A 25,537-nucleotide genomic window follows, 5' to 3' on the forward strand; every position below is an offset into this window, starting at 1 on the left:
AAAAATTGATTATATGGCAAAACTAAAAAGCTGTAAAAGCAAAATATGTAATAACACTGATAGCAGAAGTTATTTCTAGTTTCAAATAAGTAAAAAGAAAAGTTGGAAGAAAACCCCTTTAATATCAGCTTGTCAATGGAATCAAGGCGTTTGTCCTATAGAGAACCCATTGGATGTTATGTATAGCGGCCGCCGGCTCGGAGCAGAGCAGCCGACGGGTAAAGATCCTTCAGAGGCTGAAATGTATCTAGAAAATACTGTAAAGAGTTTTGCGGATTCTTTATTGTCCTTGGACATAAGGGAGCAGAACAGTGCGTGGTGCAGTGTCCGTGCGCACCCTGTATGTGTCAGCCTTCCTGTATTACCCCACATAATCCATGGAGGAGAAGTAAACGTTCTCAGGACTTACAGGGTGGCATCTGAAGCCTCTGTTCCTTCCTAAGACAGGATCTTACCAGGGAAGCGGGGAGTAACCATTCCCCAAAGGAGCCTTCATATTTCTGGAGAAATAAGTCAGTATGGGAAGGAGCGCGGCCGTGTGAATGAGCTGCTAGTGATTAGGAGCGCTGTGTTCAGGGGATCGATGGGTACGAAAGGCACGAGATGTCTTCAAGGGGGAACATGCGACTGCGCTTTGGCTATATTATATATATATTGTATATGGCATATATGGAGCTTTCCTGACATATACTGCAACATTCACAGGGCCATTCAACAGACGGAGGCCAGAAGTGTTGTCTCTGGTCCTCTGTGTGGTAGGTGTCCATCTAAAAACTATTTGTTCAACTATATAAAGAAAGTTCTGCAAACGTCACCATTTTATACAGAGGTCACCACAAAGAAACCTTTACCCTCAGTTTCTTTAGCGAGGCAGTGGTGATCTTGGAGGAGTTTGGGGTCGTTATGTTGGAATATGAAGGGAGGGGATCCTGCTCTGTATGTCACAGGACATGTTGGTATTCATGGTTCACTTAATGAACTGTAACCCGCATAGACGGTAGCTCTCATGCCACCCCAAACCATGACCCTCCACCACCATGCCTCACTGTAGGCAGGACACACTTGTCTTTGTCCTCCTCACCTGGAGCCGCCGCACACGCTTGACACCATCTGAACCAAATAAGTTTATCTTGGTCTCATCACACTACAGGACGGTTCCAGTAATACGTGTCCTTAGTCTGCTTGTCTTCAGCACAATGTTTGCAGCTTTGTTGTGCATCATCTTTAGAAGAGGCTTCTTTCTGGGATGACAGCCATGCAGAGCATTGTGATGCAGAGTGCAGCGCATGGTCTGACCACTGATAGGTATACCCACTACCCTTGTAACCTCAACAGTGTCTGGCGTATGGTCTGAACACTGACAGGCGGCCCCCACCCCTGTAACCTCTGCCGCAATGCTGGCAGTACTCATACGTCTATTCTGTAGCGACAACCTCTGGATATGATGCTGAGCTCGTGCACTCAGCTTCTGTGGTCGGCCATGGTGAGGTCTATTCTGAGTGGATCCTGTCTTGTTATCCGCTGTATGGTCTTAGCCACCGTGCTGCAGCTCAGTGTCAGGGTGCTGGCAATCTTCTTATAGCCTCGGCCATCTTTATGTAGAGCAATAATACTTTTTTTTCAGACCCTCAGAGAATTATTTGCCATGAGGAGCCATGTTGAACTTCCAGTGACCAGTATGAGAGGGTGTGTGAGAGATAACACCAAATGTAACACCCCTGCTCCCCATTCACAACGGAGACCTTGTAACACTAATGAGCCATATGACACTGGGAGGGAAAATGGCTAATTTGGCCATTTACACTTAGGGGTGTACTCACTTTTGTTGCCAACAGTTTAGACATTAATGGCTGTGTGTGGAGTTATTTAGAAGATACCAAATTTACACTGTTCTACAAGCTGCACACTGACACTGTATATTGTATTACAGGTTTAAATCTGCAATATTGTCCCATGAAAAGGTATAATAAAATATTTACAAAAATGTAAGGGGTGTACGCACTACTGCATATGTCCCCCATCCTGGGATATATGTCCTCATCCTGGTATGTGTCCCCATCCTGGTATATAAGTCCCCATTTTGGTATATATCACTCATCCTAGTATATATGTCCCCCATCCTGGTTTATATGTCCCCCATCCTGGTTTATATGTCCCCCATCCTGGTTTATATGTCCCCATCCTGGTTTATATGTCCCCCATCCTGGTACATGTTCCCCATCCTGGTATATATGTCCCCCATCCTGGTTTATACTGTATGTCCCCCCATCCTGGTTTATATGTCCCCCATCCTGGTTTATACGTCTCCCATCCTGGTATATATGTCCCCCATTCTGGTATATATATCCCCCGTTCTGGTATATATGTCCAACAACCTGATATATATGTCCCCCATCCTGGTATATATGTTCTCATCCTGGTATATATGTTCTCATCCTGGTATATATGTCCCCTGTTCTGGTATATACAGTATGTCCTCATCCTGGTATATTTGTCTCCCATCCTGGTATATAGGTCCCCCGACCTGGTATTTATGTCCCCGAACCTGGTAAATATGTCCCCCATCCTGGTATATATGTCCCCCATTCTGGTATATATGTCCCCCGTTCTGGTATATATGTCCAACAACCTGATATATATGTCCCCCATCCTGGTATATATGTTCTCATCCTGGTATATATGTTCTCATCCTGGTATATATGTCCCCTGTTCTGGTATATACAGTATGTCCTCATCCTGGTATATTTGTCTCCCATCCTGGTATATAGGTCCCCCGACCTGGTATTTATGTCCCCGAACCTGGTAAATATGTCCCCCATGATGGTATATATGTCCCCCGTTCTAGTATATATGCTTCCCAGCCTTGTAAATATGTCCCTTATCATGGTATATATGTCCCCCTCCTGACATATATGTCCTTATACAGGTATATATTTCCCACATCCTCCTGAAGTAGGCATTGACTTTGGCGGGCCCCCTCCAGCAGGGTCCCAGTCGTGCGCTCTGTGACCGTGATTGTTGTGCTCCTGGTCCTTATGGTGGACGGGCACCCATACATCCATTCTGACTCTTGGGTGCATCCCTCCAGAGTGTGTGCACCCGACCTAACCATTGACTGTTTATCACAGACTTCTTAAATGGACACATTTGGAGACATTTTTTTTTAAATTAGATACATGTATTTTGGGCTAAAACATTTCTTACATGCTTCTCGTGTTCCTGCTCATTGCTAGGGGTTAGGCTGTGTTCACATTACACTTGTGACTCTGTTTCCAGCCTTGTCATTCACTCTAGTGAGGCACATTCTGCTCTGTCTGGCCTTTGCACCAGAAGTGTGAGAGCATGCACTAAACCCTCCCAGAACGGAGGCCATAAGTGACCCTGCCTCATTATAGTCAATGGGGTCCTAGCCGAATCTCATTTATCAGGATATTAGGTGGAGCCAGAAGCATAGCCCCAGAATGTGATGCAGGTACCCAAGTGACGGGAACACTGTATGATGAGCGCCATAGCTCCGGAGTCTTATGTCTCTCCAGTTTCCGTCACATCCTTCTCTTGGATCCCCCCCATAAAGTAATCTGATTTTAGTTTGTTGACGTCTTTTTAAATACATTATATACAATAAGTACATTTCCTCTATAGTACAAATTCACATTTTTCCTCCCTGTCCATCAGTTTCTCTCCTTCCTATGATTGCAGCTGAGTTTTCTATCGACGGTTACATTACGTTCCGGAGCTCGACCGGATGGAGCTTCGTGCAATAATGTGCAATGGTTCTCATAAATCAAGAATACATAATATCCTTATATCATTATTGTGCAGCAGATGTATACATTATTAATATATTCCTGATCGAGTGCGACCTCTACAGGGACGAGCATCATCCCTGGCCGTTCCTATAGTCTTCTCTAGGTTTCACAGTTCGCTCTTGGTGCTCACGTCTCACAGTGCGCTCTTGGTGCTCACGTCTCACAGTGCGCTCTTGGTGCTCACGTCTCACAGTGCGCTCTTGGTGCTCACGTCTCACAGTGCGCTCTTGGTGCTCACGTCTCACAGTGCGCTCTTGGTGCTCACGTCTCACAGTGCGCTCTTGGTGCTCACGTCACACAGTTCGCTCTTGGTGCTCACGTCACACAGTTCGCTCTTGGTGCTCACGTCACACAGTTCGCTCTTGGTGCTCACGTCACACAGTTCGCTCTTGGTGCTCTCGTCTAGTAGTTGGCTCTGGGTGTTGCTTGTGGAATGAAACCAGCTGCACAGACTGTGCACGTGGGTGTGAAATTTCGACGTCCTGCAGATGATAAAAAGCCACGGATCCAGTATGGAGTTTATGGAGAGAAACCTCAGGACGATCAGGTCGGCGTATTCGTTTTTCTCTTTTGTGAAGGCTCCGATGTAGACTCTGAACTGGAAGAGAAAACAAAGGTTAATGGATTTGTTGTTTGTTTGTTTTTTAAATGATAAGTTTAAAATATTTTTTAAATTTTTGATGCCCGGAATTTATACAAAATGCAAAATGCATACAGCTGCACACTAAAATGCCATCAATGTATAAGGGAACTCTGGTACTGCATTACTGCTATATGAAAAAATGAGATTTTTAGTTTATGAATTGGCCAATGCATGTAAGCCCGGAAACCAAACGGCAAGGTAATCTCTATAATCCGGGTACCTAACTAAAATGCCACTATCTAGGTTAAAAACATCCATGTCTGGGCAACTAGACTAAAAAATCTAACTTGAAATGCCACTATCTGGACTAACCTCCATCTCAGGGCAGCTAGGACTCCTGGTATAAGGATCATGAATTTAACCTAGATAGTGGCATATTAGTTAGATACCCGGAAAATTGAGATTTACCTTGCCGTTGGTTTCCAGGCTTACATGCATTGGCCAATTCATAAACTAAAAATCTCATTTTTTCATATAGCAGTAATGCAGTACCAGAGTTCCCTTATACATTGATGGCATTTAGTGTGCAGCTGTATGCATTTTGTATTTGCTATGTTTTTTCAGCTGGCACCTATACACACTTGTAGGATGTGCGGGTCAGTTTTTGTAAATATTCGGAATTTATACAGAATCCCGAAAATAAAGTCAAAAATTTTCTTCAATTTAGTTCCATTTAATTCAGTTTCTTAGGTTTTATCGCTTCCTGATATGGCAGGTGTTTAAGATGCAATGATACCGGCAGCACCTCTCACCTACTCAGGTTGGAAATTTAGAGTTTTAAGTTAAAAGTGGGTTTCCCAAATTTATGACTTGTATCCAATAGTCCTAACACAAATTGGTCACATAGAGAGGATCCTGGAGGACCTAACACAAACTGGTCACATAGGGAGGCTCCTGGGGGACCCAACACAAACGGGTCACATAGGCAGGCACCTAAAAGACCTAACACAAACTGGTCACATAGGGACACTCCTGGAGGACCCAACACAAACTGGTCACATAGGGACACTCCTGGAGGACCTAACACAAACTGGTCACATAGGGAGGCTCCTGGAGGACCTTAACACAAATTAGTCACATTGGTAGGCTCCTGGAGGACCATTGTCCATAGCTCATTGGTATTTTATGTGCAGTGCTTCAGTTCTCCTGCGGGGGCACTATAGTATAACTGAACACTTGTTGTATTGTGCCACTGAGCGCCAGATTTCCCAAAAACTTTAGCTTTTATTTTTCGAATATAGGAAATGCCTCTAAGCCTAAGTTCACATTTCCGTTGTTTTGCATCAGTCACATGCGTTGCTTGAGGCATGTGACTGATGCGTTGTACAACGGATGACAACGGTGACAAAGAAAAGAATTTCTTTGTCGGACTCCGTTGTGTGCGGGGGGCGGAGTTCGGGGGGCGGAGCTGAGGACGTCAGTGCCGCGATCTGCAGGGCTGGGGACAGGTGAGTGAGTGTGTGTGTGTGTGTGTCTACATGCGTGTGTACATGCGGAGTGCGGGAGGGGGCGGAGCCGAGTGGTGAAGTGTCGTCCTCCTTGCACACTGTATCCAGGGTAAATATCGGGTATAAGCAAAGCATTTTTTGCTTGGTTACCCGATATTTATCTTGGATACCAGCTCAGCGCAGGCTCCCTGCACCCGTAACCACTGTAAATATCGGGTAACTAACCAAAGCGCATTGCTTGGTTACCCGATGTTTATCCTGGTTACGGGGGCGGGGAGCCAGAGAGCGCATGCGCAGCCAAATCCTACGGAACGCGCTGCTCAAAAAACGTTACATGCTGCGTTGCTCCCGCCCAGCGGTCAGTTAAAAAACGACTGACCGCGACGCAGCGGATGCAACGCAGCATCATCAGTCACAATCCGTCACTAATAGAAGCCTATGGGGAAAAACAGTATTCCTGCAAAATATTTTGCAGGATACCGTAATTCCTCAAGGCAACGGATTGTGACTGATACAAAACAACGGAAGTGTGAACCTAGCCTAAGAGGACAACATCTTGGATGCCCTAGCAAACAGGCGGTGTTGGGTTAATCTAAAGGAAGGGGATGTTATAAATAATAATTGTAGAAGTTAGCCCTGGCGTATCTACTAACCATGTAAGATCATGTTGTGGTGGCTTCCAACTACGTAGAACTTTTTTAGGGGAAGGGGAACCCACCTGGCCCCTAACTGGAGGGTCGCTGGGAAATTTAGGCAGATGCTGTTGACTGATCCATTAATATGAGCCTTTCAGTAATACCAGTCGACACTGGGCGTTCTCGGTAGTGGATTCAGTAGGACTGACGGACAGATTATGTTACTCCGTACCATGTAATTTATGGTCGTCTTCTAGAAGCAAGAAGAATGGCTGTGCAGCTGCCAATACGTGAGGCTGACGCCTTCTTCCAAGGAAAGTGGAATCTGGCTCAAGATGTTTGATCAGGCTCCGATAACAGGATTGTAAAACAGGAAATTCCCAAGGTATTAATTACTCTCAGGTAAGAGAAAGGTGAAGAGATAATGACACAAAGAGCCAATGGCGGTACAGACGGTGATCGCTAATTATGAGGCGGAGTCCTGGGGCATCTCGCCAAAGTGAATATATTTATTGATCATCTGTCATGTTTGTCTGTGTTTGAGATGGACTTTCTCGGGAATTTCTCTGCAGCTCTTTCTTGTTTGTAATGACGTCGTTTCCCCTATATTGTCTTTCCAGTTTTTTCCACAAATGTAAATTTTATTTTTTTTTCACGTTGCAAAGCCATAAACATAGGAAAGGTTTTTGATTTTGCAATATAATAGTCGCATGACGTTACCCCTTTACAAGCAGCTGATTGCCTCTGGTTCAGCAGCTAAAACTGCCTGTGACAGCGTCAGATATCTCCTGCAGTGGCCACTGCTGGACAAATGCGGTATTACATAATGCCTATTTACATGAATGGGTGACTAGTTAAAGGGGTTGTACATTACTCTGACTTGTGTTAAAAAAAGGGGCCCAAGGTGGTATAATAAAAACAAAAAATAATCTATACTCATCTTTTGGGCCCCAGCACTCCTTGATACCTTTGTTTTTGTTCCCTCCAGGGGGAAACTTGAGTCATCACTGCAGCCACCCAGCCACTGTCCGAGTGTCCTGAGCCAGGAGAACCATCTAAGTGACTGCTTCTTCCTGCTCAGATTGAATGTGACCGCTGCAGCTAATCATTGGCTGCAGAAGTTACCTGACACCCTCACTCAAGTCAATAGAAGAGGAAGCCAAAACAGGACTCCTAAAGCAGTACAAGGGAGCGGTAACAAGACAATACGTAGTACATGTTCACTGATATATTTGACTGCAGGAAATGTGTGGCTCGGTTCCAGTCGTTATCAAGGCTTTCCTTGAGTTGTGATTGCCTAGGAGAAGCAATGCTGTTCGGGAGATCCCGCACTTTCATGTACGTGCCCGCTGAGTGACCTGTTTATTTGCTGTTTATACCTTTGTGCCCAGAGGCGGTTTTGTTGTTGATTCCCTTGAAGTTTTATGAAATCAATAAAATTGCCCGTTTGGACCAAATCACATTGCCCGTGTGACTGCGACATAATGCCAACCGCATGGATCCCTACAATATGTGCTGCAGCCAGAAGACCCAAAGAGCAAACATGAAAACAGGTATAAACTCTGAATGTATGGAGTATGAAAGCATGGAGGAGCAGCAACAGCAGTGGCAGCAGCAACAGCAATGGCGGCAGCAGCAACAGAAGCAATGGCAGCAACAGCAGTGACAGCAGCAACAACAGAAGCAATGGCAGCAACAGCAGTGACAGTGTGACGCCCTGGACCCCCAGGGGTCACAGAATAACACCACACACACACACACAACCTCCCCTGGGTAGGTGACACCAGTCAAACAAAATCCTTGTTGCCACCCTCCAGGCTTGATGTCCACACCAGGTGGGGCGGAGCCAGGTGGTTGACCCCACCCACCGAGGAGTTCACAGGCCTGGAGGCGGGAAAAGACAGCAGATGGTAGTAGAGAGTGGAAGTGTGAGGAGTAAGACTGCGTGTGTCTGGGTTGGAGCCCAGGCACGATCAGCAAGGTCGGCAGACAGTGGTGGCCGTCTGCAGGAGTTGGTGGAGATCAGTGGAACCGTAGGACCGGGGTCGTGCGGTGGCTCGCTGGTACCGAACCGGGGAGCAGATTGAAGCCAAGCACCAAGGCAGGGTACTCAGACCCCGACTAGGCTAGGAGCCGCCGAAAAGGTCAAATTCTCTGATTGCGGTCTGGACCTCAGGGGTTCATTCCCAATCAAGTTCTGTCAGAAGGCAACAGCCCAACCCGTCCGGATAAGAGCCACCGCCAACGGCCAGAGATCCAAGGGCCAGCGCCTGTGGGAAAAACGGGCTCTCCCGACACGTACACACCGGGGAGCGGACTACCTGTGGGAAGCCATAGGAGTCAAATACACATACATAGGTGCAGGGAACGACAACCACCATAAACCCGTCCGGGAAGAGTGAGAACACCACAGCCGGCTGTGGGCCCCGTCCATCCAGCTGTTTGGTTTACCAGAGACTCTGTCTTTCTGTGTCTGAGTGAGTACAACAGTGCCATCCGGCACCGTGCTGCATCGCAACATTGCACCCGCGCCCACGCTACCTCCCCGCAACCGGCCCCTGCACCTGCACCTATACCTCCCTACTCCCCAACCGGGGCCCCGGGACCAACAGCTCCTACCCACGGAGGGGCCAACACCTCAGCTGCTCTCCGCCATCGCTCCCAGGAAAACCCCTTCACCAGCAGCGGTGGTGCTCACGATCACCACAACCCGTGGGTGGCGTCACGACCGACATCCCATCACAAACCTCCCCTTTTTCACTCGTGGGCGAGGAGGCGCTGCTCGAGCCCCGGGTTCGGCCCCGTGCTCGAGCCACCGAGGAGCAGAAGCACCGGACCCGAGCGCCAACGATTCCCCAGGCGAGCGGCGTTCCCAACCTCTCCACCCGCGACAACAGCAGCAGCAGTGGCAGCAATAGTGGCAGCAGAAGCAGTGACAGCAGCAGCAAGAGCAGTAGAAGCAGTGGCATAAGCAGCAGTGGCAGCAGCAGATGTAATGGCAGCAGCAATAGCAGAAGCAGTGCCAGCAGCAGTGACCACAGCAGCAAGAGCAGCAGAAGCACAGACAGCAGCAGCAAGGACAGTAGAAGCAGTGGCAGCAGCAGCAAGGACAGTAGAAGCAGTGGCAGCAGCAGCAAGGACAGTAGAAGCAGTGGCAGCAGCAGCAGCAGTCCCAGCAAGAAACTAACAAACCCGACACAGGAGATGTAATAGCTGCAGCAGGAGATGGCTCTCTTGGCCGAAACTGACCAGGCCATGGAGATGGCACCTCCTGGCAGCTAAAATGAGGGTCCCCATGTGAGGTGAGCTGTGTGAGAGGTCTTGCAGAAAATGTCTCTGGAGGACATCAAGGCTTTCCTGCGAGTTTTTGAGAGTGTGGCAGACAGAGATAAACTGCCCCAGAGCAATGGGCAGAGGTCCTATCTCCATATATGACTGGGGAACCGCAGAAAGTGTACTACGCCCACGCCCTGCAGGATGCTAAGGAGTACGAGAAGCATGGAGCGGAGATTATGGCATGGCTGGATGTAACATTGGTATTTAGGTCACAACGAGTGCCCCTCTGGTGCTACCAAAAGGACAAGTCTCCATGGTCCCAGACGACTGACCTGTTACACCTATTGCAAAAATGGCTGCCGCCTGAGACCGGCTCTATGGCACCGATGGTGGAGAGTGTGGTCGTGGACCGATTTATTGACGCACTACCGAAAATCATGCAAAGATAAGTTGCCCAGAAAGATCTCCAGAACGCAGGTGACCTCGTGCCTTGTGGAAAGACACCGGGCTGTGGAGACCTCCCTGTACAATCAAGGGAGCCTGAAGTCACCTTTTTGGGATATGTAAAAGAAGGGGTCCAAAGGGCACAAAGACTCGGGAGGGGTCAGAGCCGGATTCTGTTTGAACACCTGTTGGAGGTGTCGAGCCCTGGGTCATATATCAGCCATTTTTCGTTTAATCTCTGAGCCAATGGACTGTTCTGTAGGTCAGCACTACGCCTACAGCGCCTACCCTGCCAGCAGCGCTGTTCCTCATCCTGGTGAGGGACCTCGGCTGTGCCAGGTGACGGTGAACGGTGTGACTGTGACTGGACTCCTGGCCTCAGGGAGTTTGGTGACCCTGGTAAGAGCCACACCTGCATGTGCCAGTCCCTGGGGAGGGGCAGGTGTATCCATGGAGACGCCAAGAACTATCCCAGGTCGACCTACGCACAGACTGTGGTTCCGTGTCCCACAACAAGCACTTGTCGTATGCTATTGTTATCGGACATGACTTTCCGTTGTTTTGGGATTTATGGGCTAAAGCTGTAGCACCCAGTAGTCCGGCATGTCGCCGGGAGCTATGGTAACAAGGTCACGGGATTTACTGGCTGGAGGAGGATGAGGAAGATTCCCCAGAAATCAATGGCCGTGGCCTAGAGGAGTCCCAGGACAACTATTTGACTGTCCAGCTCAGAGACTTCAGAGATGATAGTTGTTGCCTGCAAATGGCCTCCAGTAATGATCTGTGGTGTCAAGAGACCAAAGTGAGAAGCCAAGTAAAAGAGCGTCCCCTCATGGCACAGGAGGCACAATCCCGGGGGTATAATCGGTCGGCTTGAGTGAGACAATTTAAGGCTGGGGATGTTGGTGCCCACAGGGGAGGACAGGTTCATTACCCAGTGCAGGGGCCACATAAGATGGTGGAAAATTTGGGAAATGTCAACTATAGAGTCCATCGTCCAGGGAAAAGGAAGCCCTTCCCTATGTGTTATGGCAACCTGCTAAAACATTGGAAGGATAGGGACCCATCACCCATTAGAAATCCATTGTTTAATCCAGTCAGAAGCCAACGTTCCGGGTGCCACAGGTAGGGGCGGAAACTGTCACATTCCCAAAATCATAACAGCTGGAAAATGTTACTCAAAAATAGGGGCAGGTTCTTGGGGTAATTGGTCACCCTCTTGTCAGCAAGCATGGCCTCCCGCTCGGGTTATGGAAAGCCCTGTAGGCTCTGTGTGGTGGCAGATGGTGCTGAGATCTGGACTTTGGGCAGAGTGGGGTGATATGTAGCAAAGCCAGGTAGGACTGGAATAAATCCCAGCACTGCAGGTCTTGATTACATGCACCTGCCTAGCTAAGAACCAGGTCATGTGTTTACCTGGGACTGCTCGTGATTGACCAGGCTTTGTAGTGTGGACTATTCACGGGGTGAACGCTTCGGTTGGTGCTGGAAGCTGTTGGGGCTGAGGCTAAAGGGGGCACAGACTGGTGGGACCGTACACCTTAGTTGTGGAAAGGTTTGCTCCAGGAATCAGACTGTAATCTGTTCAGGTGAGCCACACTGACATATATGTGCCTGCTCAATGAACTGCTTATTTGCACTTTATACCTTTGTGTCCTCAAGAGGCAGTTTTGTTGTTGATTCCCTTGGAGTTTTATGGCATCAATAAAACTGCACATTTGTACCATATCATACTTATGTCACAGCTCACCTCCTCCCCCTCCCTTCACAATGACTGATAACACCTCTATATACAGTAGATAATATAGGATCTACCATTCACAATAGAGATATCACAGCTCACCTCCTCCATTCACAATGACTGATAACACCTCTATTATACCTTTGTATTTTCTACAATAGATAATACAGGATCCACTATTTACAATAGCAATGTCACAGCTCACCTCCTCACTTCACAATGACTGATAACACCTCTATATACAGTAGTAGATAATACAGCAGCTACCATTTACAATAGGGATGTCACAACTCACCTCCTCCCTCTCCCTTCACAGTGATTGATAACAACTCTATTATACAGTAGATAATACAGGATCCACTATTTACAATGGGGATGTCACAGCTCACCTCCTCCCCCTCCCTTCACAATGATCACTGTCCAGATCAGAGCGTGCTCAGTTGATACTTCTTTCCAAACGTCAGTTTATTGCAAATGTTATTTACAGAATAGGAAATAGTTGTCTAAATTTAGATCTAGCAATTATCAGATATTTTCTGATAACTCTTTCCCTTTAAGACTTAATCTGATAGAAACTATGAAATTCATCATTTTTTATGGTCCACCACTCCTCTGCTGCTTTCCCACCGTTATTTATTGATTGACATCCCGACTACAGCAAGTGACCACTGCAGCCAATCACTGAGCTCAGCGGTCATGCTAAGGCAGACGGCTACAGTGGTCCCATGTTGTAGGCCATCGGTGAAGGCGCATTGACTTTTTCTTTTAGTTTTGAAGTTTGTATAATAAAATCTACTAGAAGTCACTTTTTATTTAGGCTCCGAGCCCCTCGGACATTCAGAATAACACAAATCTGATCTTGAGACGTCTTATGCTGCTGTCGGGGTTAATGGGATCATCTAATATTTGGTTTTATTTATTAATTTTTAATTTATTTTTAAACTCATTTTTTACTTTCCTAATTTGCTGCGATGGTAAAAACCGCACGGAGGGTGAAGTCACGCTGTACTTTCCACGGAGGGCGTGTCTGTGGTCACAAGCCGCTTTCACAACAGGTTTACAGTAAGTGGCCGAAAAAAGAGCATTTAATGAAGGAAGCTGTGCTGAGCCGGCAGTGACAGGGTTAACTCCGCGCCTGAGCTGGACACTCGGGAAATTCTATCCAAGGGGTTTCATCATTTTTGGATCTGATGCAGTGAAGTCCTGTCTGGGAAACTCATTAGTGGGTCTGTGTCCCCTGGTGAATATCCACAGAGGGGAAACCCTGGAGACCCCTGTAAACTATTCACTACACTGACTCACACCCTATCTGTTTATGTGGAAGTGTAGACTTGGAATGCTCTAGTCTTGGCAAAGGGAGAGAGGAGGAGGTGAGCTGTGACATCACCTATTGTGAATAGTGGATCCTGTGTGATCTACCATGTAGAGAGGTGTTATCAATCATTGTACAGGAGGAGGTGAGCTGTGACATCACCTATTGTGAATAGTGGATCCTGTGTGATCTACCATGTAGAGAGGTGTTATCAGTCATTGTACAGGAGGAGGTGAGCTGTGACATCACCTATTGTAAATAGTGGATCCTGTGTGATCTACCATGTAGAGAGGTGTTATCAATCATTGTACAGGAGGAGGTGAGCTGTGACATCACCTATTGTGAATAGTGGATGCTGTGTGATCTACCATGTAGAGAGGTGTTATCAATCATTGTACAGGAGGAGGAGGAGGTGAGCTGTGATATCTTCTATTGTGAATAGTGGACCCTGTGTTATCAACTATATACAGAGATGTTATCTGTCATTGAACAGGAGAGGGAGGAGGTGAGCTTTGAAATCATGTATTGTAAGTGGTGCATCCTAGCTAATTTACTGTATATGGAGATGTCATTATATAGGAAGAGGAGGTGAACTGTGACATCACCTATTGTGAATGGCGAATCCTGTGTTATCAACTATATATAGAGGTATCGGTCATTGTACAGGAGGAGGAGGTGAGCTGTGACATCATCTATTGTGAAAGGTGAATTCTGTTATCTACAGTATATAGGTAGGTTATCAGTCATTGTACATGAGGAGGTGAGCTGTGATATCTTCTATTGTAAATGGTAGATCCTGTGTTATCTACTGTAAATAGAGGTGTACAGTCATTGTATAGTAGGAGGAGGTGAGCTGTGCATCCACTGTGAATGGTGAATCCTGTGTTATCTGCTGCATATTGAGGAGTTATCTACAGTATCTTTTATTTTTTTCTATTGAGATAATGAGACTGTTGAAAAGGGTTCTGTACAAAACTAGCAGAACTGGAAGTGTTTGTCTGGAATAACGCCCTAGAGGCCAGTGTTACAATTTCAAGATTTCAGGGTGATATTGTTATATTTGTGTATATACATTGTGTGTGTGTATATATATATATATATATATATATATATATATATATATATATAGACAGAGCCAGAGAGAGGAGAAGGAATTATGAAAGCGCCCGTTTCATCGTTCCATGGGGCGATCCCGCCGAATACTGGACACTTGGGCTGGATGTGATTGCCGTCATTAAGCCCATCCTGAGGCTCTGTCCATGATTGAGTAAAGCTCGTCTGTCCAGACCTGGGACTTGTGGGGTCACCTCACAGTTTCTTATCTTTCCAGACTACTTCTTCCTTCCCTGGACCTGAAGGAGCAGGTGATACACTGTATTACCCTCTCCTGGAGTTTTCCTGCAGCGCCCCCACAGGAGCAGTGAAGCATTGCACTGTCCATGCTCTGTCCATGTAGTATACGGATGTGCTGAGTTCTCCAGGATTTTTGGTGCCGCTTTTTATTATGGTAATAGGGCACCGACCACCCTAATTAATTAACAATTTCCTAAGGACTGGAAAAGCCTGTCCCCGTATTAGGGCACATCACAGTCTCCGTCACCCGAGTCACCACTTCTATCAAATCTGGGGAGAATAAGGAATTCCAGAACTCAAAGAAAAGAAAATTGTGGTAAGATTTCCATGGAAATGCCGGGACAGGTATTAATATCTAATTACCAATGCAAAGTCCGATTATTATCAACAGATGGTTCCTATTATAGCGAGGGTCTCGCATTCTTAGGAACAGACCCACCGTGCAACCTCAGCCACGAGGGGCGGAAAGTGATGAAAACACCAGAGCAAGGAGAGAAAGGGGTTAAATCCGAGCAGCTGGCTCCTCTAGATTTCTCATAATCAGCCCCAACCCTAAAGTCCTTTATAATATATAGAGCCGCATCACTTTATTAACTGGCTATTGCATGAGTTAACTGGGAATCCATCAGTGAGCTCTATTCTAACAGGAGAGTTTTGTCTCTTTCTTGACCTTCTCTCGGCTGATTCATGACCACAGACCATCAGGATACAAAGAGTCTGTAAATGTCAAACTGTGCAAAACAAAAACAAACAAAATTGACTCCAAAGGTGGAAAACCCTTTTAAATGCAATAGATGAAAAAATATATAAAAACACATTATTGTAACGCACTTTCTGCAGTGTTCAAAACATTGTGCACGATGGGGTTCAGGGTTACTAGAGGTCAGGGCGTCTCCCGGGCCCAAGAAGATAACAACGAGGAGTGTATATTCCTCTGGAGGAGCCGCCACGTCAGCGCATCACATAGACCGGCCACGGATTGCAGTGGACATTGTGTAATGCTTCATCTTCACCTGCGGAGGCGCTGCAGGAAAATGACACACCTCTGTTTTTGGCAGCACCATCTTGGGGAGTAGGGTATATCTGCCCAATCTGTATTTCCCCTGATATCGGCCATGGGGGAGAGTCAGGAGACCCCCAAACACGTTATAGGGTCATCCAAACCCCTGAATATGGTGTGTTTGGATGACTTTAGTCGAATGTGTATGGTCAGCTCTGTGGATCCAGAGCTTAGATTTATGGGTCTATATTAAACCTTTGTTAGGGGTCTGAGTGCTTGGACCCTCCACCGATCCACAGAGGGGTCTGGGTGCTGGGAGCCTCCACAGAGGGGTCTGGGTCCGGGTGACCCTCCACAGATCCACAGAGGGGCCTGGGTGCTGGGACCCTCCACCGATCCACAGAGGGGTCTGGGTCCCGGGACCCTCCACCGATCCACAGAGGGGTCTGAGTGCTGGGACCCTCCACCGATCCACAGAGGGGTCTGGGTCCCGGGACCCTCCACCGATCCACAGAGGGGTCTGAGTGCTGGGACCCTCCACCGATCCACAGAGGGGTCTGAGTGCTGGGACCCACCACCGATCCACAGAGGGGTCTGGGTCCCGGGACGCTCCACCGATCCACAGAGGGGTCTGAGCGCTGGGATCCTCCACAGATCCACAGAGGGGTCTGGGTGCCGGGACCCTCCACCGATCCACAGAGGGGTCTGAGTGCTGGGACCCTCCACCGATCCACAGAGGGGTCTGAGTGCTGGGACCCTCCACCGATCCACAGAGGGGTCTGGGAGCTGGGACCCACCACCGATCCACAGAGGGGTCTGGGTCCCGGGACGCTCCACCGATCCACAGAGGGGTCTGAGCGCTGGGATCCTCCACCGATCCACAGAGGGGTCTGGGTGCCGGGACCCTCCACCGATCCACAGAGGGGTCTGGGAGTTGGGACCCCCCACTGATCCACAAAGGGGTCTGGGAGCTGGGACCCTCCACCGATCCACAGAGGGGTCTGGGAGTTGGGACCCCCCACTGATCCACAAAGGGGTCTGGGAGCTGGGACCCTCCACCGATCCACAGAGGGGTCTGGGAGTTGGGACCCCCCACTGATCCACAGAGGGGTCTGGGTGCCGGGACCCTCCACCGATCCACAGAGGAATCTGAGTGCTGGGACCCTCTACCAATCCACAAAAGGGTCCCAGCTGCCCATAGAAAAGTAGCTGAGCATTCACTGAAGACACAGTCCATGGTCTTCAAGTGTGAGTGGCCGGACTGGGTCACAGTGGGAGCCTCCTTTATCAAACTGATCATCTGATCAATATCAGATCATGGGGGTCCGACCACAGGGACTCCACCACAATCAGCTCTGAATATCCGTCACTATTGGAGCTGAACACACTGATCTGAGCCTTTGAGTTCTCCTGTTTGCACCATGTGGCTGTTCTTGGTACTGCAGCTCCCGATTACTTATATAGGAGCTGAGCTGCAGTACCCCAGACCGGCTATTACAGAGCGGCGCTGTTTACATCTGGCCAGAGCTGAAAACAGCTGATAGGCACCACAGTCTGGTATTGATCATCAGCCCCTTCACCCTGGACAAACACCTTTAAAAAGTGATTCCATCTAATAAATGTTAATGGCTTTCCACAGGAAATCTTTCTTATTAGTGGGATCTGGCTGCTGACACTGGTCCCGGATCTTCTGCCTCCTGTCGCTTCATCTCTGGGACTTTACTGCTTCTCTCTGATACTTTTTATATATTCCAATAATTATACAACTTATATCGACCTCCTGACATCTTTATATGCATTGCGCTGCTGTAATGCCTGGACGGGGCTCTGCTCGGACCCTGCAGATGTCAATCAGTGACAGGAGCGATCGCTGCCCCCCTGGATGGGAAATAAAGGGAATTCAATGCATAAAACACAAGTTTACTGACAATTCTGCACCGGGCCGGATTATAGGCGGGGCAGACGGGGCTCCCGCCCAGGGGCCCCCACCACAAGAGCTTCTGAGGGGGCCCCCACCACCATCAGTGTGGGCGTCATTTTATTAACGCCGCAGTGTGGTTCAGGACCGCACTGTACCTTTAAAGAATTTCAATCCCGGCCGTCACTTTTCTGCAGACACGCCCACTGCACGCTCTGTGGGCTGCGTCTGCTAGGATGACGTCACCGCGCACCTGTTGCTGCTTCTAAGTTCCTGCCGTAGAGGAGCTTGTGGGAGGACCGGAGGTCTCAGTGGATCCCGGTAAGTATGATTAATCATGGTGCCGGCCGGGCAGGAGGCTGCAGTGAGGAGGGAGCAGGACGCCGCTGATAACACCAGACGGGATTCCATAGTGTCAGCGGCAGCTCTGCCCGGGATCAGTGTGAGTTATTGCCGGAGTCTGAACTGCAGCAGATCAGGTCGGGCTGTCAGTACAGGTCGGGCTGTCAGTGCCGGGTCATCGGCCTCATCCCTCCCCTGCAATAACTCACCCTGATCTCCAGCACAGACAGCACTACACAGAATCCTGCACTGATCACATCTGAGCCTGCAGCACACATTACACTATATGGCCCATATTACATTTAGAATATGTTACATCCTGTCCTGTAGGTCCAGGTGTGATCAGTGCAGGGCATTGTATATCTGTGTACATGGTATATCACATCCAGTGTACAGAGCAGTGGGATATACTGTGTACACACATCAGATGGTATATAATAATGTGTATATTCTATAACATCTGGTGTCTGTATCACAGTAAACCCGGTCAAATGCCGGGTGGGGCCCACTCGCGGTGGCAGGAGTGGCGTAGCGCTAGTAAGGGGGCCCGATGCCCGCGCTGCCTCCCCCCACCGAGGATCGCGCTTTCAATTGTATCGGCATCGCAGCTGCCGATACAATTGAGAGCAATGATGAGATGGAGCGGCGCGCTCTCTCTCATGATTCTCCTCGCTGTGTCTGTCGGCATTCTGACAGCTCTGCAGCAGAGCGTGGTGACGTGATCACTGCGCGCCTGCTGAGAGGTCAGAGCAAGCGACAGCAGTGGACGCGCTGAGGAGACCGGAGGAGCGGGGGAACGAGGAGAAGTGAGTATGTACAATCACTGTGGCCAGACGACCATGGGGGTGCATTAAATGATATGGCGGCTGTATACTACATGAGGGTGCCTAATGCTATCTGGTTCTGCACTGTGCTATATATGGACTGTATACTACATGAAGGTGCCTAATGCTATCTGGTTCTGCACTGTGCTATATAGTGGCTGTATACTACATGAAGGTGCCTAATGCTAGCTGGTTCTGCACTGTGCTATATAGGGGCTGTATACTACATGAAGGTGCCTAATGCTATCTGGTCTGCATTGTGCTATATAGGGGCTGTGAACTACGTGAGTGTCTAATGCTATCTGGTTCTGCACTGTGCTATATACGGGCTGTACACTATATGAGAATGCCTAATGCTATCTGGGTCTGCTTTTTGCTATATACGGGCTGTATACTACGTGAGGATGCCTAATGCTATCTGGCTCTGCACTGTGCTATATAGGGGCTGTGTACTATGTGAAGGTGCTTAATATTATTTGGTCTGCTCTGTGCTATATAGGGGCTGTGTACTATGTGAGGATGCCTAATGCTATCTGGGTCTGCACTGTGCAATATAGGGGCTGTGTACTACATGAGGGTGCCTAATGCTATATGGGTGAGCATTGTACTATATGGGGGGCTGCATGGTGCCATATGGGGGCTGCATAGTGCCATATGGGGGCTTCATAGTGCCATATGGGGGCTGCATAATGCCATATGGGGGCTGCATAATGCCATATGGGGGCTGCATAGTGCCATATGGGGGCTGCATAGTGCTACATGGGAGCTTCATAACACTATATGGAGGAATATGGGGGCTGCATAATACTATACCCCCAGAGTTGTATGTCCTCTACACCCCAGAGCTGTATATCCCCAGAGCTGCATGTCATCCCCCCACCTCAGAGCTCTTTGTCCCCCCCACCTCAGAGCCACTGCCCCCCTCTAGAGCTGTATGCCCCCCATTGCTATGTACCCCTTTCCTCAGTAATATGGATGTCCCCAGTAATGTGTATGTCCCCAGCCTCTCTTGTGATGTATATACAGCAGTGTTAGTGTTCTCTATGTGCGGCCATGTCTGTTAGTGTCAGCCACCAATCAGCGTGGCACAGACACATGCCCATGAGGAGTTGGATGGAGACAAGCGGGGAGGTGAATGAGGCTGTTGCCGGCTTCCCAATATTAAAAATTAGATAAAAATATAAAAATGTGTCTGTGTGTGCATGTATGATGCGTATCTGTGTGTCATCTATGTATGTCGGTGTGTATGACTGTGTCTAGATTTATGTCTGTTTATATGTGTTTTTGTGAATTTGTCTTTAAATATATACTGTATGTGTATGTACAGTATCTGTGCATGTCTATGTGTGGATGGGGCCCACTGAGACTCTTTCGCCCAGGACCTACAAAAACATGGAGCCGGCCCTGCGTGTACCAGTCATGTATTCTCCTGTACACTGTGCAGGGGCGTACCTTTGGGGGGCATGCGGCATATCTGCCCCTGCACAGTAATCAGGGGGGCACCATTGGAAAATGTGAGGCAGCAGTATGGTGGGAGAAAATTGTAAGTGGACAGTATTGAGAAAGAAAAGTGTGAGGGGCATAGAATGGAGACTGGGTAGTGGGGGAGGGGGGATAAGCAGTATAGAGAAGGGGCAGTATGGTGGCCAGTGTGAGGGCACAGTATGCTGAGCTGGGGGAATGTGAGACTGAGGTGCAGTATAGAGAAGGAGCAGTATGGTGGCCAGTGTGAGGGCACAGTATGGAGGGCACAGTATGCTGAGGAGGGGGAATGTGAGACTGAGGTACAGTATAGTGACTGTATAGTGAAGGAGGTAGGCAGTATAGAGAAGGGGCAGCATGGTGGCCAGTGTGAGGGCACAGTATAGAGGGCACAGTATGCTGAGGAGGGGGAATGTGAGACTGAGGTACAGTATAGTGACTGTATAGTGAAGGAGGTAGGCAGTATAGAGAAGGGTCAGCATGGTGGCCAGTGTGAGGGCACAGTATGGAGGCACAGTATGCTGAAGAGGGGGAATGTGAGATTGAGGTGCAGTATAGAGAAGGAGCAGTATGGTGGCCAGTCTGAGGACACAGTATACTGAGGAGGGGGAATGTGAGACTGAGGTACAGTATAGTGACTGTATAGTGAAGGAGGTAGGCAGTATAGAGAAGGGGCAGCATGGTGGCCAGTGTGAGGGCACAGTATGGAGGACACAGTATGCTGCGGAGGGGAATGTAAGACTGAGGTGCAGTATGGTGACTGGATAGTGAAGGAGGTAGGCAGTATAGAGAAGGGGCGGCATGGTGGCCAGTGTGAGGGCACAGTATGGAGAGCACAGTATGCTGAGAAGGGGGAAAGTGAGACGGAGATACAGTATAGTGACTGGATAATGAAGCAGGTAGGCAGCATAGAGAAGGGGCAGCATGGTGGCCAGTCTGAGGACACAGTATACTGAGGAGGGGGAATGTGAGACTGAGGTGCAGTATAGTGACTGGATAGTGGAGGAGGTAGGCAGTATAGAGAAGGAGCAGCATGGTGGCCAGTGTGAGGGCACAGTATGGAGGACACAGTATACTGAGGAGGGGGAATGTGAGACTGAGGTGCAGTATAGTGACTGGATAGTGGAGGAGGTAGGAAGTATAGAGAAGGAGCAGCATGGTGGCCAGTGTGAGGGCACAGTATGGAGGACACAGTATACTGAGGAGGGGGAATGTGAGACTGAGGTGCAGTATGGTGACTGGATAGTGAAGGAGGTAGGCAGTATAGAGAAGGGGCAGCATGGTGGCCAGTGTGAGGGCACAGTATGGAGGGCACAGTATCCTGAGGAGGGGGAATGTGAGCTGGTGGTACAGTATAGTGACTGGATAGTGAAGGAGGTAGGCAGTATAGAGAAGGGGCAGTATGGTGGCCAGTGTGAGGGCACAGTATGGAGGACACAGTATACTGAGGAGGGGGAATGTGAGACGGAGGTGCAGTATGGTGACTGGATAGTGGAGGAGGTAGGAAGTATAGAGAAGGAGCAGCATGGTGGCCAGTGTGAGGGCACAGTATGGAGGACACAGTATACTGAGGAGGGGGAATGTGAGACTAAGGTGCAGTATAGTGACTGGATAGTGAAGGAGGTAGGCAGTATAGAGAAGGGGCAGCATGGTGGCCAGTGTGAGGGCACAGTATGGAGGGCACAGGATGCTGAGAAGGGGGAAAGTGAGACGGAGATACAGTATAGTGACTGGATAATGAAGCAGGTAGGCAGTATAGAGAAGGGGCAGCATGGTGGCCAGTGTGAGGGCACAGTATGGAGGACACAGTATACTGAGGAGGGGGAATGTGAGACGGAGGTACAGTATAGTGACTGGATAGTGAAGGAGGTAGGCAGTATAGAGAAGGGGCAGCATGGTGGCCAGTGTGAGGGCACAGTATGGAGGACACAGTATGCTGCGGAGGGGAATGTAAGACTGAGGTGCAGTATGGTGACTGGATAGTGAAGGAGGTAGGCAGTATAGATAAGGGGCAGCATGGTGGCCAGTGTGAGGGCACAGTATGGAGAGCACAGTATGCTGAGAAGGGGGAAAGTGAGACGGAGATACAGTATAGTGACTGGATAATGAAGCAGGTAGGCAGCATAGAGAAGGGGCAGCATGGTGGCCAGTCTGAGGACACAGTATACTGAGGAGGGGGAATGTGAGACTGAGGTGCAGTATAGTGACTGGATAGTGGAGGAGGTAGGCAGTATAGAGAAGGAGCAGCATGGTGGCCAGTGTGAGGGCACAGTATGGAGGACACAGTATACTGAGGAGGGGGAATGTGAGACTGAGGTGCAGTATAGTGACTGGATAGTGGAGGAGGTAGGAAGTATAGAGAAGGAGCAGCATGGTGGCCAGTGTGAGGGCACAGTATGGAGGACACAGTATACTGAGGAGGGGGAATGTGAGACTGAGGTGCAGTATGGTGACTGGATAGTGAAGGAGGTAGGCAGTATAGAGAAGGGGCAGCATGGTGGCCAGTGTGAGGGCACAGTATGGAGGGCACAGTATCCTGAGGAGGGGGAATGTGAGCTGGTGGTACAGTATAGTGACTGTATAGTGAAGGAGGTAGGCAGTATAGAGAAGGAGCAGCATGGTGGCCAGTGTGAGGGCACAGTATGGAGGACACAGTATACTGAGGAGGGGGAATGTGAGACGGAGGTACAGTATAGTGACTGGATAGTGAAGGAGGTAGGCAGTATAGAGAAGGGGCAGTATGGTGGCCAGTGTGAGGGCACAGTATGGAGGACACAGTATACTGAGGAGGGGGAATGTGAGACTGAGGTGCAGTATGGTGACTGGATAGTGGAGGAGGTAGGAAGTATAGAGAAGGAGCAGCATGGTGGCCAGTGTGAGGGCACAGTATGGAGGACACAGTATACTGAGGAGGGGGAATGTGAGACTAAGGTGCAGTATAGTGACTGGATAGTGAAGGAGGTAGGCAGTATAGAGAAGGGGCAGCATGGTGGCCAGTGTGAGGGCACAGTATGGAGGGCACAGGATGCTGAGAAGGGGGAAAGTGAGACGGAGATACAGTATAGTGACTGGATAATGAAGCAGGTAGGCAGTATAGAGAAGGGGCAGCATGGTGGCCAGTGTGAGGGCACAGTATGGAGGACACAGTATACTGAGGAGGGGGAATGTGAGACGGAGGTACAGTATAGTGACTGGATAGTGAAGGAGGTAGGCAGTATAGAGAAGGGGCAGCATGGTGGCCAGTGTGAGGGCACAGTATGGAGGGCACAGGATGCTGAGAAGGGGGAAAGTGAGACGGAGATACAGTATAGTGACTGGATAATGAAGCAGGTAGGCAGCATAGAGAAGGGGCAGCATGGTGGCCAGTCTGAGGACACAGTATGGAGGACACAGTATACTGAGGAGGGGGAATGTGAGACTAAGGTGCAGTATAGTGACTGTATAGTGAAGGAGGTAGGCAGTATAGAGAAGGAGCAGCATGGTGGCCAGTGTGAGGGCACAGTATGGAGGACACAGTATACTGAGGAGGGGGAATGTGAGACTAAGGTGCAGTATAGTGACTGGATAGTGAAGGAGGTAGGCAGTATAGAGAAGGGGCAGCATGGGGGCCAGTGTGAGGGCACAGTATGGAGGACACAGTATACTGAGGAGGGGGGATGTGAGACTGAGGTGCAGTATAGTGACTGGATAGTGAAGGAGGTAGGCAGTATAGAGAAGGGTCAGCATGGTGGGCAGTGTGAGGGCACAGTATGGAGGACACAGTATACTAAGGAGGGGGAATGTGAGACTGAGGTGCAGTATTTATATCTAAATGCTACAGTTCGTGCTCTACTGTTATGGTTAAAATGTTAACATTATTGGGCCCCCACCAGATTTTCTGCCCAGGGGCCCCCACCAACCTTAATCCGGCCCTGATTCTGCAGGAGAGGCGCCTTATAAAGAATACAGCGTCCTCTAATGGCACCGAGGATAAACATTATATCCATCACTACACCCACATGCTTCATATATAGGGACGGTGGAGGGCGGAGGACGCACAGTGCTGGAGCCGGCAGCCAGACTGTAATACAGCACAAAGACAAACGAGTTTGGACCCTGGATCATTACAAGGCGCCGACCCCGAGGACTGAGCGGCAATAAAGGACATCAGAAGTAACAAAACTGCACCGCGCACAGGGAAAGAGCGGATTACTGTCCATGTCTATATAACCCGAGAGACCCCGCACCTTACTGATCCCCAGTGTCCTCTGTAGCCACACACTGACTGTAATCACTGCCGCTGTGTTACATGTCTCCGGACAATGAAAATAAACAGAAGTTACTGTAACAGAGAGAGAAACAAAGAAGAGTGAAGAGTATGAGGGACTTTCAGATTTCAGACATTGTACTGCGGAAACTCAACTATCTAGCCATCCATCCATCCATCCATCCATCCATCCATCTCTCTATCCATCCATCTCTCCATCCATCCATCCATCCATCTCTCCATCCATCCATCCATCCATCTCTCTATCCATCCATCTCTCTCTCTATCCATCCATCTCTCTCTCTATCCATCCATCTCTCCATCCATCCATCCATCTCTCCATCCATCCATCCATCTCTCCATCCATCCATCCATCTCTCCATCCATCCATCCATCTCTCTGTCCATCCATCCATCCATCCCTCTATCCATCCATCCATCTCTCTGTCCATCCATCCATCTCTCTATCCATCCATCTCTCTATCTATCCATCCATCCATCCATCTCTCTATCCATCCAGCCATCCCTCTATTCATCCATCCATCTCTGTCCATCCATCCATCCATCTCTCTATCCATCCAGCCATCCCTCTATTCATCCATCCATCCCTCTATCCATCCATCCATCTCTCTGTCCATCCATCCATCTCTCTATCCATCCATCTCTCTATCTATCCATCCATCCATCCATCCATCTCTCTATCCATCCATCCATCCATCTCTCTATCCATCCATCCCTCTATTCATCCATCCATCTCTCTGTCCATCCATCTCTCTATCTATCCATCCATCCATCCATCCATCCATCTCTCTATCCATCCAGCCATCCCTCTATTCATCCATCCATCTCTGTCCATCCATCCATCCATCTCTCTATCCATCCATCCATCCATCTCTCTATCCATCCATCCCTCTATTCATCCATCCATCTCTCTGTCCATCCATCCATCCATCCATCTATCTCTCTATCCATCCATCCATCTCTCTATCTATCCATCCATCCATCCATCCATCTCTCTATCCATCCATCCATCCATCTCTCTATCCATCCATCCATCCATCCATC

General features: G+C 48.9%; 1 protein-coding gene across 2 annotated transcripts in view; it reads right to left on the minus strand.

Moving 5' to 3' along the window:
• Nucleotides 1–3,189: 3,189 nt before the first annotated feature.
• The window catches only part of PTGDR (prostaglandin D2 receptor), a 31,639-nt gene continuing 9,291 nt past the window's right edge, over nucleotides 3,190–25,537 (minus strand). For both annotated transcript variants that reach the window (XM_075329575.1, XM_075329574.1), the window contains exon 2: nucleotides 3,190–4,407. In XM_075329575.1, coding sequence (XP_075185690.1) covers nucleotides 4,078–4,407 — 330 coding nt within the window. In that variant the 3' untranslated portion in view covers nucleotides 3,190–4,077. The remainder of the gene's footprint in view (nucleotides 4,408–25,537) is intronic.

Source organism: Anomaloglossus baeobatrachus, chromosome 12 (assembly GCF_048569485.1).
Source record: "Anomaloglossus baeobatrachus isolate aAnoBae1 chromosome 12, aAnoBae1.hap1, whole genome shotgun sequence".
Taxonomy (NCBI): domain Eukaryota; kingdom Metazoa; phylum Chordata; class Amphibia; order Anura; family Aromobatidae; genus Anomaloglossus; species Anomaloglossus baeobatrachus.